General features: G+C 35.5%; 1 protein-coding gene across 1 annotated transcript in view; it reads left to right on the forward strand.

The window, feature by feature from the left end:
• The first annotated feature begins 140 nt into the window (after nt 1–140).
• Nucleotides 141–18,042, forward strand: part of LOC149787720 (serine/threonine-protein kinase PLK1-like) — a 52,652-nt gene continuing 34,750 nt past the window's right edge. The window contains exons 1-5 of the mRNA XM_089973919.1: nt 141–373; nt 4,603–4,710; nt 5,277–5,393; nt 9,403–9,620; nt 14,307–14,402. Of these exons, the coding sequence (XP_089830045.1) occupies nt 263–373; nt 4,603–4,710; nt 5,277–5,393; nt 9,403–9,620; nt 14,307–14,402 (650 nt within the window). The 5' untranslated portion in view covers nt 141–262. The remainder of the gene's footprint in view (nt 374–4,602; nt 4,711–5,276; nt 5,394–9,402; nt 9,621–14,306; nt 14,403–18,042) is intronic.

Consider the following 18,042-nt stretch of genomic DNA (forward strand, 5'->3'; position numbering starts at 1 on the left):
TTCTGACTAATAAAAATACTTGAAACAAAATCTAACAGAACCAGCTTAAACTTGTCCGCCAGATGGCGGCTTGGCTAAGCCAATGAAAATTCGATTGCTTGAATATTGACCAATCAAAATTTTGTTATGTACATCAACGAAGTACAGGCAAATTTGAAATCTAGCGAAAGAGATTACATCGGAAAAAGGAGGCACAGTGATATTAAAAGACTTTCATGTTTAACATCTTGACAACTTTAAAAATTTCTTACAACCATCTAAGATGTCTGGCAGTGCAACTAGAAGAGAAGAAATTAAAAAAGATCATATTCCAGACTTGATTGTGAACCCGTCAAATGGCAAACGATACATGAAAGGAAGGTTTCTTGGCAAGGTGAGCTATCACTGCCAGTGAGGAAAGCACGTCGCTTACATAGTACAAATGCGTCTTAAATATATCGGAGAAATATCTTCTTGTACTCTATAGCACGTAATTATTGTTTTCTTGAGTATTCATCAGCTGTTCGAAATTCATGTCTGGACATGTTTTCAGCGATTTAAAGAAAGGAAAACATTGGGTATTTTCGTTAAAAATATTCAAATATGGGCTGTTGAGAAAACTTGGAATGTCAACTTTAAAATGTTTATAGCTAATCTTAATAACATGCATTTTTTGTGTAAGACGTCGACATTGTATCAAATTTATGATGGGGTGGGGTAGATCTAGTCCTACAATGTAAGACCTAGCACATGTGAGTAATCAAAAGTTGAGGAATATCTCACACTTGGCCGCCTATATTGACACTCTTCCACTAATTTATGTGTAATTAATATACTTGCTGTGCTGTCTTTATCCTTTCGGAATGAAAATGACACTTGCAAATGGGCACATTTTTATGTTCCATTTGACATATAATTGAAGTTGTTGTAATGTGACAGTAGTCGAGGTATGCCTAAGTATGTTTAAATAGGTTCATGATCTGGATGTTTCTTTGAACGAAACAAAACGTTGCTTACAGTTCCAAAAGGCATAATATATTTTTATTCTTTTTGTTAAAGAATAATACTTAACCCAATTTCTGCATTCATGGCTTCCGTCGATTTCCAGCCAACTGAAATGTAGGCCAGTGAAACTTGAAAACTGGTATTTTTCCTTGTTAGAATTTTAATTTCTTAGGGAAATTACATCAGAGTAAGTAAACTCTGATTAATACATTATACCTTTAATTTGTATAAAAGTACCAATATGGACTGCCAAGTGTGAGATATTCCTGAAAATTTGACTTTCATTACAATCTCAGTCGACATCAAAACACTACAGTGCAGTCATTGAAGCAGTAAGACCTCGATGCCAAAAACGAGTATCAAGGTCGAGGTTTTACAGTGTAGGACTTGAGCAGGGATGGTCCTGGCTTTTAAAAAGCTGTCGCCAAAAAAATCGCCAACCTCAATAATTTGTCGCCAATTTTCAAAAAGTGTCGCCAAAACAAGTAGTGTACATTTTTCCAAGTGTTAATTTAGTCTATTAATGTAACAGGCAATGAAAATTACAAAAGATGGGTTAGTTAATACTTTAATTACAACAAGCATTAACAAAATGTTACAAAGTGTTACATGAAGATCCGTCGCGATTTTAGGGCTGCCCACTTGTTGAATGCAGTTTCAAAGTCTAATTTTTCACATCTGTACATGCTGATTCTCATTAAATTCTCGAGAGATGAGATGCAGAGCTTATTTCTGATGTCAGTTTTTATGAGGTTCATCTTACTGAATCCACGTTTACAGTCTCCAGTGATGACTGGTGACACCAGTAGTCTCTCAGCAGCCCCCCCCCCCCCCCCCTTATGGCTAGCTTCACAAAGCTTGTAGCGAATTGCTTCCTAAATCCCAAGAATGATCACTGAATGCTGTATAAATTTTCTCGACAAGCAAAATAGGATCTCCATTCCCACGAATGAAACTTACACGAGTCTACACCTGGCAATATTGGACCGTATATATAAGCATAAATTCACACCCAATTTAGGGATTCTTTCACTCCTGTATTTTGAGAAATAAATAATTATTATTAATTATGCAAAACTGTTCTTTTTTGCTATTTCTTGTTGCGGAGTTTAAGTCTCTGCAGCCGTAAATCAGGACTGATGGCAAAAGGAAAAGATCAATGAGCAAAATGCCGCACTGGTGACAGATGTAATTGTGATTTAGATTTTTTCCATTTGCTTTGTATTTATACACAGTAGTCGGTACTTCAAAGCTTATCAGTTTTCTATGAAGGTTCAGCAAAACTATTGTATTGGTATATGTATAAAAAAAAAACCAAAAGGATTAGCCATACAATTAATTGTATCTGTTCTATTCGCGTCTTCAGAAGTCGGTCAGTTGTAGGTATAGTACGGTAGCATGATTGACTATCGCAGCATACAGTACTCAGCCCAGATGTCAGCATAAGCAGATTATGATGTAACAATGCACTGTAAAGATGGGGTTGTCAATAAGAACAAAGGATCGTTTGTGTAACAGATTGATTCCAATGCATTGCTTAGTCAAGTTTGTGGCTTCCTTTCGTTCTGCCTTTTAATTTATCCAGTCCAAATCATTGATTTTATGTACAAATTAAATAACCAAAAAGTATGTCGCCAAAAAAATCGCCAGATGGGATATTTTTGTCGCCAATAAGGAAAAAAAATCGCAATTTGCGACATTGGCGAAGCCCAGGACAATCCCTGAGTATATATGGCTGATCAAATCCTATAGCCCGATGTCGCTCTCAACTATTTTTCTGTCTGGCATGTACAATTTTCCCAGTTTTTACTCAATCTGACCCCCAGTTCTCACACCAAGAAGATTGTCAACTCTCAGTCTTGCACCCCTAGGGGATATACTGTAGTCTTGTGTAACTAGTATTTCTAGAATTTTCAGCGAGGTCTTGAACATTTAGAGCAAGACTGTACAACTTCATTTATAAAAGAGCGGATTCAATATCATGGTTCAAAATATGATAGATTTTACCTACCATCCACATACAAAGGTCAACAAAAAAATTATATTAATTATTAGTACAAATATCCATACATGATTTTAGTCCTTCATAAAAAAAAATTCCTAAAGAGGGTTTTGGTTGTCATACCTAAATGGGTCTTGAAGGACACTGCTCCAATCTGGGGATCCCAAAAATGCATTATACAATCATAGCTGCCCCTGGTGGACCATATTGTCATAATATAAAACAAAATAATCATTTGAAAAATTAACAAACTTATAAAATTTACAACTTTTCTTTGAGAATGTCACAATATTCATTGTCACATCAAAGTGTTCTCCATTAATATTAGTGTTAATGTTATTTCATGTGTATGTCAGTGGTCACAGTAATAGCTGCAATAATCTGAAAACATTTGCAGCAATTATTATATTATACTTTTCTGTTTTTCATTACAAAAATCTGTCAAATAAACAAAAATACATCAACTACATACAAATAATCACATATTTCTTCCCCCACTGAATATATTTTGGACTTTTGAGTCCAATATTAGTTACAAAAACCTGCTTCAACTAACACTGGAATAAGAATTCAAATTTTCAGGAATATCTTACACTTGACAGCCAATATCAATGCTTTAGCTGGACTTTTTTAACTCTTGTGTATTTTTTCTTTATAAATTCAAATTCTGACAGTAGCAAATGGTCACATTTTCAAATTCTATTTACATACATTTCAGTTCGCTGGAATGCCAAAATTGGTTAGAAGGATGACATGCATCCTGAAAGAAAAGAAGCTACTTAAACTTTCTTCAGTATTAATACATTTTTCTTGATTTCTTTAAAAAAACATACTTCAAATTAATCCAAATAAGGCATTCCCAGTTTAGCTTCTTGTCCTTGAGTGTGTTTGAATTTCCTGATGAAGTCTGTGTATTAAGTTAATGTAACCATGCATTTCCTTGTATCTTTTTAAAAATATTCTTCCTACCATGCTCAGAAATTCAGATGGGGATTTTCCCTTGAAGTTTTCAAATATGTGCTAAGCTGGTGTGGTATAATTTTTTAATCAAGGGGTTTTGAGTTAACATAGGCTGTGTAGTATGTTTTTGTGTGTTTTGAACATCAGGGTCTTGTTACACAGCCGATCAACTGTGTTTCATTTTTAAGAGGGGATTCAGTCAACTTCTTTGAGGAAAACCCCGGCAAATGTTAACAGCCCATTTTATAAATGCCTTAGTCTCGTCCCTTGAAGTAGATTGTGCTTTGGTCCCAGTGATATAGAGGCAGATTTCAAGAAGTAGAAGCCTTCCAAGACAGGGATATTATATTTACTCAAGATTAAAAGAGAACACTAGTTATAATTATGGAATTAAACAAAATTAGTGAATATGCCATGTTGTCAAGAATTTCATTTCATCATTGTTCTTGCTTATCCTTTTTGTATCTGTGAGTTTGAAAAACTTGCAGTTAATGATAATTTGTTTACTAGATCGAACTATTCCATGCTGTTGGTTATTCTGGATGTTTTCTTGAGTATTTGCATCACATGTCACTCTGCTTAAGACTTGTTATCAGTAATGAAGGTTTTACTTTACTGCATGAAATTAATTAGTTAATTTCACCTCTCACTTTTAGGGTGGGTTTGCAAGATGTTACGAGCTACAGGATTTGGAAACCAAGGAAATTTTTGCAGGAAAGATTGTGTCCAAGTCTGTGTTGGTCAAGCAACACCAGAAGGATAAGGTAGGAGCAAAGATCTGATTCTTATTTATTGTATACTGTTACATAAGTAGATAGTAAACTGATTTTAATTGTGCCATTAGTGGGTCAGTAATATATTATTGGTTGCTAATCTTGAACAATGAAGACTTCTGAATCAGAATAAAAACCAATCTTTTGGATGAAATGGGTAACACAAAAGGCAAAAAACACTTAAACAGTTTATAGAAAGAATTGAATGGTATAGATGATTTTATGTAATTTAGTTTTATTGAAGCAAAAATAACCACTTTCATCAACAATAAATTGTCCATGTGAAAACATTAGAGTGTTGGACTTTTTCCCCCCTTGTCAGTTTTAACAGCTTTACTTTTACTACCCAGCCTTTGGTTTTGAAAGTTGGCCGCAGATTTTTAAAGCTGATGGGCTGATAGGCATGCTGGCACAAGAAAAATAAATTCAAAAAAGCATTCTCAAGTATTGACAGGTTTTATTGCCATGTTTCAAACTAGACAGGAAAAATATTATGTGATAATGCACTGCTTTGTGTGTCACGACATTTGATTCATTGGTATTTTCTTTTTTGACAGATGACACAAGAGATCAGCATTCACAGAAGTGTCTGTCACAAGCACATTGTAAAATTCCATTCCTTCTTCGAGGATCCAGATAATGTTTATATCCTTCTTGAACTATGCAGGAGAAGGGTCAGTACATGTTGCGTGTGAACTTGTATTCACCTCACATTCATGGTAATCAGTTAATGTCATATATCTGTGTACAGAAGGCACAGATTGCATTAAAGGTATCTAATCTAGTCATAAAGTGTAACTCACTTGTCTCCTGTATGTTTTGGTGGATTGTCTTTATATCCCTAAAGTATAAAAGAAGACTGCTGAATGTAAACAGTGTTGGCTGTTTTTCCACTTGCTGCCAGTAGTTTATAAGAATCTAAGCTGTAACATTGTGACACCAAGTTAACTGAATATTTTTTTTCTTTCTTGTATATAAATCGAGTGGGAAATAAATAAAAAAAACCAATACACTTTTGAAAGTTAACTGAGAACCCAGTTTTCAAATTAATAAATGATAATAGTATTTTATAATCCAGTCTTACATATTTTGATGATTTTAAAAGTGATGCATGGATAATTAATTGTCAGGGTTTTCATTTTAGTTGGTTCCTTCATGTGAATTACATCATATGTTTTTTCCGTGCATAATGGAAAATGTAAAAGATTGGCATCATATTTCTCTGATTTGGAATATAACATTCAGGACACAATACATAGTGAAAAATAATTTGATGCACTACTTTTTTCATTCTGATCTCTCCTTGATTTTTCATGCATGTAGTTATTATTTCTCAGTAAAGTGAACGCCAATGACTACTCTCTTTCTGAACAGCATTTAATCTAGTGCTAATATTAGTACCCTTACTCGTACCTCGTGGACAGGGTACTAACATGAGCATATACGTGTTAATGGAGCAAGCCGGGTGTGATTCACACCCGGCGCTCTTTTAGCCTAATAATAACACTTTAAACATATTCCTTGCATATAATCCAATAAATTGAGTAGTCCTCTTATTTATTACCGGAAGTATCGAAAATCATTGTAGAAATAGTTGTAAAATCCCGTTTACCTTTTCTAGCCGATATTTTCGTTTAGATCGTCCGCCATATTATTTCAAATAATGATTACTTCCGTTCTCAGCCTCGTTTGTTTGTGTGCCATATAAGGACATTGACGCCTTATTTGGAAATGTAAACAAATCGTAGTAAAAATTTGGCGCCGTTTGGGTCAGAAATTAAAACTAAATACGGTTTATTGGCAACTTTGAAATTCACCAAGAAGCGATTATTCGCACTTGATTGATAATAATATAGCATAGAATATCTAAAATATGGTCTGACAAGCCTTACGTAGAAAAGGGGTCACGGCGAGAGTCTCGCGTTATCTGTCATGGCGGACAGTATAAGGCTAGAGTAACCATGCCAATTTATTTTGTCATGTAAGGACTTAATAAATTCAAAATAAGCCAAACTTCTTTCACAGCATGATTATACTTATGTAGTTGATTTCTACACTGTTTGTTTTTCTGACTTTAGTGATGATATTTTTTGCTCCATTACATGATATGGGATCAGTTCGTAGCCTCAACCACAACAAAATCAAGTTGAGGCTACGACATCGTAGCTACATTTAATCATGATACCTACATTGTGAACATCATCAAAATTGGAAATGTCCTTAATAACTTGCTTGCAGTTTTAGTTCTAAAATTATTTCTCTAATAATCAAATATAATTATTTCTTTCATTGACTGCAAATAATATAAGCATCAGTTTTATGTTTTATTGACCATTTCACAAAATACTTCAGCTTTCAGATGGGATAGCACTGACCTCATTGATTTGCTATGCTCTTTCTGGCTGATAAACTCTATTAGATTAAAGGCCCAGTTAAACTGTGACCTATATTCACAGATGCAGGGTTCTCACAATTCCTGGAAAATGTTTGGAATGTAAAATATAAATGTCAGCTTCCTTGGAAAGTTATGGAATTTCTCGAAACCTGGAAAAAGTTGTGGAATGTATGGCAATGGAAGTTAATAAAAGCTAATTTAATAGAACGCCATGCATCAATTAAATGAAATTTGATTCAAACATGACACAGTTGAATTTCATAATACAAGATATTGTGGTACTTGAACTTTGTGAAATGGCCCTGGAAAAGTTTTGAAATGGTCATGGAATTTGTGGTAAGTCAGCAGGAAGCCTGCAGAGGTCAATGTGATTCTCTGATAAAGTTAGAAATCTATGCTAAAAGAGGTCACTGTGATTCTCTGATAAAGTTGGAAATCTGTACTGAAAGAGGACATGGGATAAAACGAAGACTGATTACAATTTAACAAATATTTAAGCTAAAGTTGCTGATTTAACCACAGCAATGAATTAATAAATATCCTAGGAGGATAGGATTATACAGATTTCAAATCTTAATTTTAGATCTGTCCCAAGTTTACTATTTGAAAAATGTTGTTTTTCCTATCAAGTATTTATAAAGACATCTTAGAGTAACTGTATATTGATGATTTGCAGAAAAATAATAAGCAAATGCTACTTTTTCTTTGCGCACTGCCTTGTATGTGCTTCATTCTAAAATATAACTACTTTCCTATGCACTGTCTGAACATGCAGAACTATTAACATAAAATCGGAAACAAAACCAGGTACATGCTCAGGCTAACAAGTCTTTTTATACTTCCCTTGGAATTCTGCAAGCGCTTGCTTACAGGGGCAATTATACCTTGCTACCAATAACAACAGAACCACGCCATAATAATTGTGATTAAAAAACTAGATTCTTTGAGTATTAGCTTAACTGTGCATGCAACAAATATGTCTAAGAGGTCAAAATTTGCAATACAAAATGTTTAGCATTAAAAATATGTGATACAGTAAGCGACCATAAAGCGAGATAACATTGTTTCATATGTGCCACACAGAAACAAGGCAGAAACCTAGGATAGTTGTACATGGATTCATTGCATAACATAATGAATTTAGAGAGTAAAAGATCATTTATGATCAGTTTGGATGTGAATAGGAAATATAACTGGGAATCATATCAGGCATTGCTTTTAGTATTGGATGATGATAGGTATGAAGGAATAAATTCATATAGACCATAAATGTTGACAACACCCACCCAACTCAGACCTGCCAACCCTTACAATTTTGCCATAAGTCTTATGAAAATTACTCTTAAAATACGGACTTAACTGCCTAGAAGCAAAAAAAAAACGACAGAAAAATCCGATAATTGGTTCATCCTTGTTTGATTCCGATCTGGGCATATTAGAATTAATGAAATTAGTCAGGGAACCAGACTAACTTTACAGCAGCTCACCAGATGCTTTAAACTGCAGCTATTTGTTGGAAGCGTCTGCATGATCAAACTGTTGATTATATATAAAAAGAATTTAATGGTGTCCAGCAAGAGAATGCATGTTTAAGAAGAAAGAGAAAATAAGCCTCCTGAAAATTGTTAACACAGAAGAATAAAAAGGAGTATTGAGATTCTTGTGAATAAAAGCTGGTAATGTGCCAATTTGAGTATCTTGGCGAGAGATATGGTTAAAGTCTCCATATGAAATGGTAAAAGAATTTCCAGAATTACGTTAAGTTGAGAAATAGAAACAAGCCTTTGAGCTGCATAGGGTTTGAAACTAAAGTTTGTGCAACTGTACTAGTGGTTAATAAAACCTACATGTACTTTACAAACTTTTCAGCTGAACATGTTTATTGTCGCTGCATGTTTCGAATACCTAACTTTTAATTACATTTTCCAGCTTTACAATAGCAGTTTGATATTTTATTTCACCTTACTGAAAACTGGTCAATCTTACAGATTTTTTTTTTTTAACTGCATTACTGAGACGGACTAGTCAGGGTTTGCAGGTCTGCCCAGCTAGCTAAAATGTTATCTATGTCTTTGATATCCACAAACTAAGGGTAGTGTCATTAGGACAATCACCCACCCAGCTTTACCACTGAGAGTTTTTTTATGATTAATGAACTCTATATAAAATTACAAGAATAAAAAATTGAGGCATGATTTCCTGCCCATTACAACACTTATGTTTTTACATTGAATTCTGTACCACATGTCTTTTTATATGCTGTACTTTATTCTGCTATTCATCCACAGTCACTAATGGAATTGCACAAGAGAAGAAAAGCAATCACTGAGCCAGAGACACGCTACTTTGTTCGACAGGTTATCTTGTCATGTCAGTATCTCCATTCCAACAATGTCATACATCGTGACCTGAAGCTTGGCAACCTCTTCCTCAATGATGACATGGAGATCAAAATTGGTGACTTTGGCCTGGCAACAAGGGTTGGCTTTGAAGGAGAAAGAAAAAGGTAAAGATAATTAAAATTGCTGGTGTAGATAATTTTACCAAATCAACATTGTTTTCATTTCAATAATTCTATCATCGATAGATTCTTGCCTCTAAGAGAGGGAAAGGGAATATCTCTGTGCAGGCTCTCTCATTCAATCCATTCTAAATATGAAAATTAGCCAAAATCATATGAACTTGCCTCCCTGGCTCATTTGGCAGCAGTTGGATTTAAAGGAGGGAAAAGTTTCCCTTTTGCAAAAGTTAAGTATTGGCAAAGGTAACTGAAGTACAAACTGGATTTGGGTGCGATTACCTATATCAAGGGAGATCACTCTACCAGAGGTGGTTATATTGCTTTTTTTCTTTCTCCCCAAGTAGTGTACAGGGAGGAAACAAAGTAAAATCAAGTGTCCAGATTAAATTCTGGAGGGGAGAAATTTATACTCCAGTAAGGAAGGCTTGCAAAAGGAGATGCTGATTTTCCAAAGCCTCCACATAGTCTAACCCAACTAAGACTGCTCACTTAGGGGTGGGGGTGTCTAAATGACCCCAGTTTTTGACCTGATGCTTTAATCTATGAATCTGTCCAGTCTATCTAGGTTTTTGTGGAAATGTATTAATGCTACCATGCAACTTGTCAAAAGCAGTCAAAGAATAGAAATCTACTATATACTCGCATAAAAAAGGTAGTTATTATATAGATGGCTTGTACGAATAGTTGAATGGTTTGTTGGTGACCTAGCTGATATAGAGCTCTTGGAAAACTGTACCAGATGATGTGCTTGTGCCAAGCCCATGCGGGTTTTCTAGGAACTCGATAGCTTTCTCTACCTGGTAACTGACAAACTTTCCAACGCATTTACCCCACCAGTTACCATAAAGATTTCCTTGAAAATTATTTCCTATTATTTGAAAGCATGGCTAACAACTGTTGACAAATGAACAGTGATTTATGATTTAAATAGAATGAGAGAAATGCAATACAGCCCTCACTAAACACATACTGAGACTTGGTGCAGAATTTGCAGACTTCACACTTATTCTGAGAAAGTTGGATGTGTTGACTAGTTCTTAGTGTCGTATATAATTTGCCAGTGTTTTGTATTGTATGCTAGTACTGATCCACATGGATTTTACCCATTTGTGACCAGAATTTTAACAAGCTGCAGATTCTAGTCTCCTGTAATTATGGCTTGTAATATATAGATTAGTCAGATTACACTTTTTTGCCACTTAATAATTGTTGTTGTTGCACTTATACTACTCTAAGGATTGGCATGTAACAAGAATATTAATATAGAAACTGTCGGCTCCACTTAATTGCATAGATCGCTTAAGTGCATAGCAAAAGTATGGTCCCATTTTTCCTTCATTAATAGGCATAGTATCGGTTAAATGCATAAATCTGTTAATTGCACACAATTTGTTGGTCTCAACCATTGACTTTATTCATATTTGACACTGCTTACTTGCATAACCATGGTCCAGATATCTAAAGTGGAGGTCGAGGCTGTTTACACGTAGACTGCTATCCCAAAGATCGTAGAAAATTGTAGACTGGTACCCAGGCCAACCTTTGCACTCATCAGCTAAGGCATTATTAATGCCAGTGTACAGACTCTAGAGCTAGAAATTATTGCCAGCTGGCAGCAGCCAGATGAGTCTACCAACTATTTCTCTGTCACGCCACCAAACTTTGCTACTACCATTAAAAGTCTGGAGACTATTAGAGCGTTTCTTGAAGCAAATGGGTGCACATACATGCCAACGATTACGCTTTTTTTCCCACTAAATTACACCTTATGCATAATTGTATTCAGAATATAAACCTTTAAAAAAACCTAATTGTTTTTCATTTTTATTAACATCCAGTTAATCACATAGACAAAAAATACTGCTTCTATCTAACTATGTCATAAGAGTATGCTTGTCTGTAGACTTACGTGCACTTTCCTAAGTTTTAAGTTCAATTTATATCAGCTGCCCTATTTCCAAGAAACAGGCTGGTCCTACTTTCAAACTTTTGACCTCGGTTTCTATTTATAGCAGCTGTATGGCTTAGTTAGGAGAACAGACTGGTTTTCTAGCTTGTAATCTTTGCTTGCAGATTCTTTGTGAAAATTCATATCTGGTACAGAACCAGTCTATAGGTATTTGGCACTAAAAGTCAAGACTGATTTATTCTAGTCGATGTGTGTGTTAGAGCAAAAATGTTTTTCAAATAATTTCACAGATGGATTAGAAAAGACGAAAAATTTATTCAGAGATCAATACATGAATTACATATTACAATGTTCTATTCTAGGGCAGCTTCATGCCCCTTGTGTGGAAAGGATTTTAATATTGGTCATGGTGGTTAAACAAAGAAACATTGAATTAGCTCGTTTTACTAACTCCAATACTAAGGTAACTTTTTTTACAGCAGAACTAAATTGTGCACATGCATTTTATAAATGCAAAGGCGTTATGTACTGAGTTCTTAATGGAGCACAGACTACCCCTAGCGATAGAAGACTACATTGGTCCTTTGTTCAGTAGGATGTTTCCTGAAAATATGCATGTGCAAGAACAAAATCATCTAATATTGTTAGGTGTTTAGCAGAAGACACTTCACTTAAAATTGCAGAAGCCATGAAAATTGGGCCGTTTAGTATTGCAACAGTCAGGAGTAGTGATTATGACAAATGTTGTACCCAGTCTGTGTAAGAGACTTTGATAACGAAAAGGGCAAAGTCAGAGTGCTCTTCCTTCATTACCAGAATTAACAGTAGATTTCACTGGAGAAAACAATTTTTAATTTATGATAATGCTTTGAATAAACAAGTTTGCAGAACTGTATGGGGTTTTAAGCTGATAATGCATCAGCAATGACTAGAATTCATAATGGAGTTATGTTCATATCAGGTTGTCTCTGTCATATGATGCACCGTGCTGCAGGAAAGGCTGCTGATAAATTAAAGGAGAACTCCTGAAGTATCAAGTTGGCACTCTACCTGACAATGTACTTCATGCAGAGTTGATTTTTTTCATCTTATTTCCCAGCTAAATGATCCAATAACTGGAAGATATAAATTTTTTCTTTTTTGTCAGGTTATGAAATTAATATTGGTTCTTGACCATTCTAATGCTGACTGTGAGAGATTGTTCAGCATTGTTAAGCAAAGTAAAACTGAATTCAGATCCAGGCTTTGTAACCCAGCACTTGGATCTCTACTGGTGTGCAAAACATTTAAAGTCTCAGCTGGTACAAAGTGTTATGAAATGCAGTATGAGAGTCTGTTACTTTTTAAAGCTCAGAGTGTTATATATGAACACTTGAAGCAGTAATTGATGTTAAAATTCCAGAGGGATAAATAAATCATTTTGTACATATTCTGATTGAATTTGTATCATGTTACATGTGGATTACTCTTTTTCTGCCTGGATTACTCTTTTTGTCCACTTTGATTACACTTTTTCCTCGCCAGGTGTTGGCATGTATGTGTGCGAACCATATGACTGATTTTTTAACTTGCAGACTATTGTCCACCCAGATTGTCTGCCCCAACTGTATTTTAAAAAATCAGCAACGTGTATACTATTTTGCTACCAAAGAGCGATACACATGTCAATAATAATTTCGGCAATAACAGTTTATAGTGTTTATCTGAATTTACATTTATTGTGGAATTCAATATATACGTAGATGTTTAATACACTGAAACACATTTATATAGCATGTGAGGTTTGTTTGTATGATTTTCAATTTTACAAGTACATGTACGTTGTAAATATACATGAATTCCGCTTAAATGCATACTCTGTTTATATGCATAGCTTGGGTCCTGACCCGAGGCTATGCATATAGTGTTTACTGGTTAAAGTACATTGAACTCAAACAAGAAATGTTACCATTTGACTCGTACAAACCTCCTGAGGGTAAGCTTGCATACTTAGACAGTGGAGCACATTTTTGTTGAGTGTTTTGCTTTCCACCCAAGCGAGACAGAAGTAGTTTGACTGACATAAACTGCATACCATGCTAATAAATTGTGGACTTTTTCAGGGAATGCAGTATATGTATGTTTTCTTTTGTGGTGATTTTGTTTTTAAAATATTTTACATTATCATTCATTTTTATTAAAATTTCTTATACATTTTATATAATTTTAACATCTTTGTCTTGTGCCACGATTGTGCTGAAATGCCATAAAATGCTAATGCAAACATATTTACCTTCTGTAAAGAAAGATATAGAGATATGGGGTTTTCACATGAAGGCTTCTAAAGATGTCTAACTTGTCCCAAATGTAAATTATGTCAACTTTTCCTGAATTGTTACTTATCTTAAATGTAATGTCTTGTTGACATTGAGTTTTCATTACAAGAAATCTTGTGTTGTCTTGTTCGGCCTTAATAAAAATTATGCCAGTCTGACATCCAGTAAGATCACCATGGTTCTATCTTGAAAATTATGTTATCACTACTTTTTGTGGAAAGTTATATTTACATGGAATTTTCATCAATATTTCTAAAGATCTCTGGTTGCTCCTAAGTGAAAACAGTGCCAGTCTTTAATTGCTGCCACAGTCACTGATTTACAGATCTCGTTATTGCTCAGAAATATCAAGAGGTGGTTTCATCTCTCAACAGGTGAAGTGAAGAAATGATCTTGTCATGAATTTAAGCATCAGTCCTTTGCAGTTGTTTTAATTATTCATTTTAGGACACTGTGTGGAACCCCAAACTACATTGCTCCAGAAGTGCTGGGGAAGAAGGGCCATAGTTTTGAAGTAGATGTCTGGTCCCTAGGATGTATTGTGTAAGTTTTGTTATTTTCCATATACCCAACATAAGGCAGATCATATTATGTTCTTGTCCATTCATCTGTTTGCAGTTTAATTTATGCATGGTAACTAGAGTTGTACACAGTCGACACCTGCTAGTCTTTGTGGATGGTTTGCAATTCAGGTAAGTAACAACCCTAACAATTTCAGGGTCAAAAGTGCAAAGGTCACAATAATTTCTTAACCCTGTAAATCTAGTACCTCTAACAGGTAGACTTGGCTTCCCCTTGAGTATGCTAAATTGCACTCACTGGTGGTATAATTTCTACCCAAGGCAGAGACACTCACCCCTTTCATGATAGTTGTGAAATTTCTAATGCAAAAGATTCAAATTTCCCTAGCCACCATGCCATCATTTAAATAAAGGAAGGACTATATTGAATAAGGACCATTTTCTGCCCCTGTTTTTATGGGGGGGGGGGGGAAATTCCTGTAAATATCACCCTATTCTGCATCTAATATGTATATAAATTTCTTTTCATACCTAAACACAACCTTTGAACACGGGCTGGTATGGGAAATTTAAGAGAAAATGCTACATTTGAGCAACTTAAAACTAGGAATAAGATCTAAGTGCAGGCTTGGTCAGACAAGGTATTTACACTGATTGATTCATTTTTTGTGGCAATTTTGGGGTTCTCATTATAACTTAAGAGAGCATGTCTGCACTAATCATTAAAAACTAAAAAATTCTTGAATTTAGCTTTCTATGTATCATTGCCATTGTTTCCATGTTAGCTGCCTGCATATTGCTGAGCATGAGCAATTAGACCAGCATTTCTAGAGTGTGCTGTATTATTTCCTTCATTATTATATTTAAAAAATTCCAGGAATAATAGCTACCGTATTTACCGTATGTTTTCGGACTGAAACAAATAATTACTTTTTTTGTCGTCCGAATACATAATTAGGTGTCCAAAAACATACATTTGAAGATAGATTCCCCCTCCCCCCCCCCCCCCCACCGTTAGCTCACATGACGATGTGCTGCCATGAAGTAAAACAAGTATTTTGTCAAGCACCACGGAAAGGATAATGAATGAAAAACAAGCATTACTTGCCTCTTTTGTCTCTGTGATACATGTCCATCCACCAGAAAACACAGCCATACATGTATTAGAGCCACGATTGTGTGCGTAATTTCCAAAAGAACCGCCATATTACTATATAATCTTGCAGTCCACAGTTTAACCCTCTGCTAATTGGTGATCATTAAAATCTACATTACCAACGCGCGCAAGCTTAATTTCTGTGTAATTAAGATATTAATGTAAACTAAATAAAAAGATTTTGGAATTATAATTTTTAAGATTTTTATGACAGAAACATTAGTATCGAGAGTAGAAATACCGGTACATGTATGATGGCTAATCTTAGAGCACCAAAGGTGAGAGGCTTCATATGGGGTGAGTGTTGTATGCATGCATAGGAAGGGTAAAAATAACAAGCAAGTTGCAATATAGGAGTCGGTGTGTTTAATATGTTGTTTTTTTTTTTTATTAAATAAAGGTGGTCTATTTGTTGTGGTTCTCTCTTTTTTTTCTCCCCACCTAGCCGAGGGTAGCTTCAAAATGAGTAGAGCTTGCTGACTCGAAACAATAGACTGCTCAAAGATTGTTTTGATGTACTGGTATGTCAGAGATTTCAAGGTGTCTAGGTGATAATTGTTAATAATAAAACTTGTGGGATTTCTTTGACATGTGTGTTCGGAAATAAAATGCAGCCATCTGGATTTCATTAAAAGAGCACACGATGTACCGAACATTTAGTACCCACAATCAATATTTATCGTCTACATAGAGGTTTACTACCAGTAGAACAATAACTATGTTTAAACCTTGGTATATAATGCCTCAGGGATAAGGGGTTTCTTTTGTTGCACAATGCCAATGAATTTTACTGATCTATACCGACTCTCCAATGTATTGTTTAATGATATAAAGCAGGGGTCATGGTTTCTAATCAAAGCCATAACTGTCACACCTGTGGTTTCATGTGTAACAATGCCTACACCAACAACCAATTATATTTTTTTAGCCGAATCAAGCTATTAAAATATAAAGTATAAATAAAATACCCACCACTATCAAAAGTTTATATACTGGATAGCTGTCGTTGTGAAACATAATATTGTTAGTACTGTAATAATTTTGATGGATAAGTTTATCATACGTTATGCAACAAGCGAGGAGGCACTGCCTAGTTTGTGGAGGGACTCTCCCTTGCCGAAATCGTCTCCAAAGAGGCCAGTAGGCTGTCCACAGAAGCGACTTCGAATTAATGATTCTGAGGATGAATCACAAAAAGAACCGCCTACGAAGAAAGCTGCTCTAGATGACGAGTCTGATTATCTTGAACCCGAGAGTGCTCCAACGGGTTCTGTACGTGGTCACTATAAACATTATACATTAAAGCAAAAGCAGGATATCGTTAACAATGCAGAATGTCTGGGAATTAGACCTACAGCAGAAAAATTCAAGATTCTGAAATCCACGGTGAGTACCTGGATGAAAATTGACTTTTCTGCTGATCTGAACTTGAACGGACATTTGCCTAAGTGTGGACGAACCATTTCATATGGACAAGCTATGGATGATAAGATAGCTCAATGGGTGCTCACTCATCGTGACTTACAAATTCCAGTCAGTGTTGAGGGAATATGTATATATGCCAAGGAGCTTGTCTCAACAGAATTTCCGGAGAGCAAATTCCATGCCAGTCGTTCATGGGGAGAGAGTTTCATGAAAAGACATGACTTTGTGCTCAGAAGCAGGACCTGTCTTGCCCAACGTTTACCAAAGGATTTGGAAGAAAAGATTGCTTCGTTCCACAAGTTTGTGATGGATAGACGTGAGGAGGACGAGTTTGACAATAAGTTTATTATTAACATGGACGAGACACCGATGTACTTTGATTTCGTGCCAGGGAAAACGGTGGACAGAGAAGGAACGAAAAGCGTTCTGATTCGTACAACTGGCGCGGAGAAGAGAGACATTACTGTTGTTCTGGCGACGTATTACCTCCAATGATTATTTTCAAGGGAAAGAGACAGTTAGATCTGAAGGCTCCAAAAGGGTGGATTATCGCATATCAAGAGAAAGCATGGATGGACGAAACGCTAATGCTGCGATAGATTGAAGAAATTTATTTGCATTTCACCAGAAGAGAGCGATCACTATTAGTTATGGACTTATTCCGGGCTCACATCACTGATGACGTGAAGAAACAGTTGCGGCGCAGAAACGTTGTGCCAGCAATAATACCTGGAGGCTGCACATCCAAATTGCAACCTCTTGATGTGAGCATCAATAAACTTGTTAAGAGCTACCTCCGCCGCAGCTGGACGGAATACATCAGGGATGCTACGAATGCATTAATATCATCTAATGAAAGCAGCAACGGACGGATCAAGACAGCCAGCAAACAGACTATTGGACTGGGTTGTAAATGCCATGGACACATTGAAGGAAAAGCGCACAATGATAATTAAATCTTTCAAGGTGTGAGTCATCAGTGTCAATCTGAGCGGAAGTGAAAACGCGCTGATCAGAAATGACAAACAATTAAACAATATGGATGATGATAGTGATACAGAATTTGAGGGCTTTTCGCCCG

This window comes from Sinohyriopsis cumingii, chromosome 11 (assembly GCF_028554795.1).
Source record: "Sinohyriopsis cumingii isolate HCF-2022 chromosome 11, ASM2855479v2, whole genome shotgun sequence".
In the NCBI taxonomy this organism is placed as follows: Eukaryota; Metazoa; Mollusca; class Bivalvia; order Unionida; family Unionidae; genus Sinohyriopsis; species Sinohyriopsis cumingii.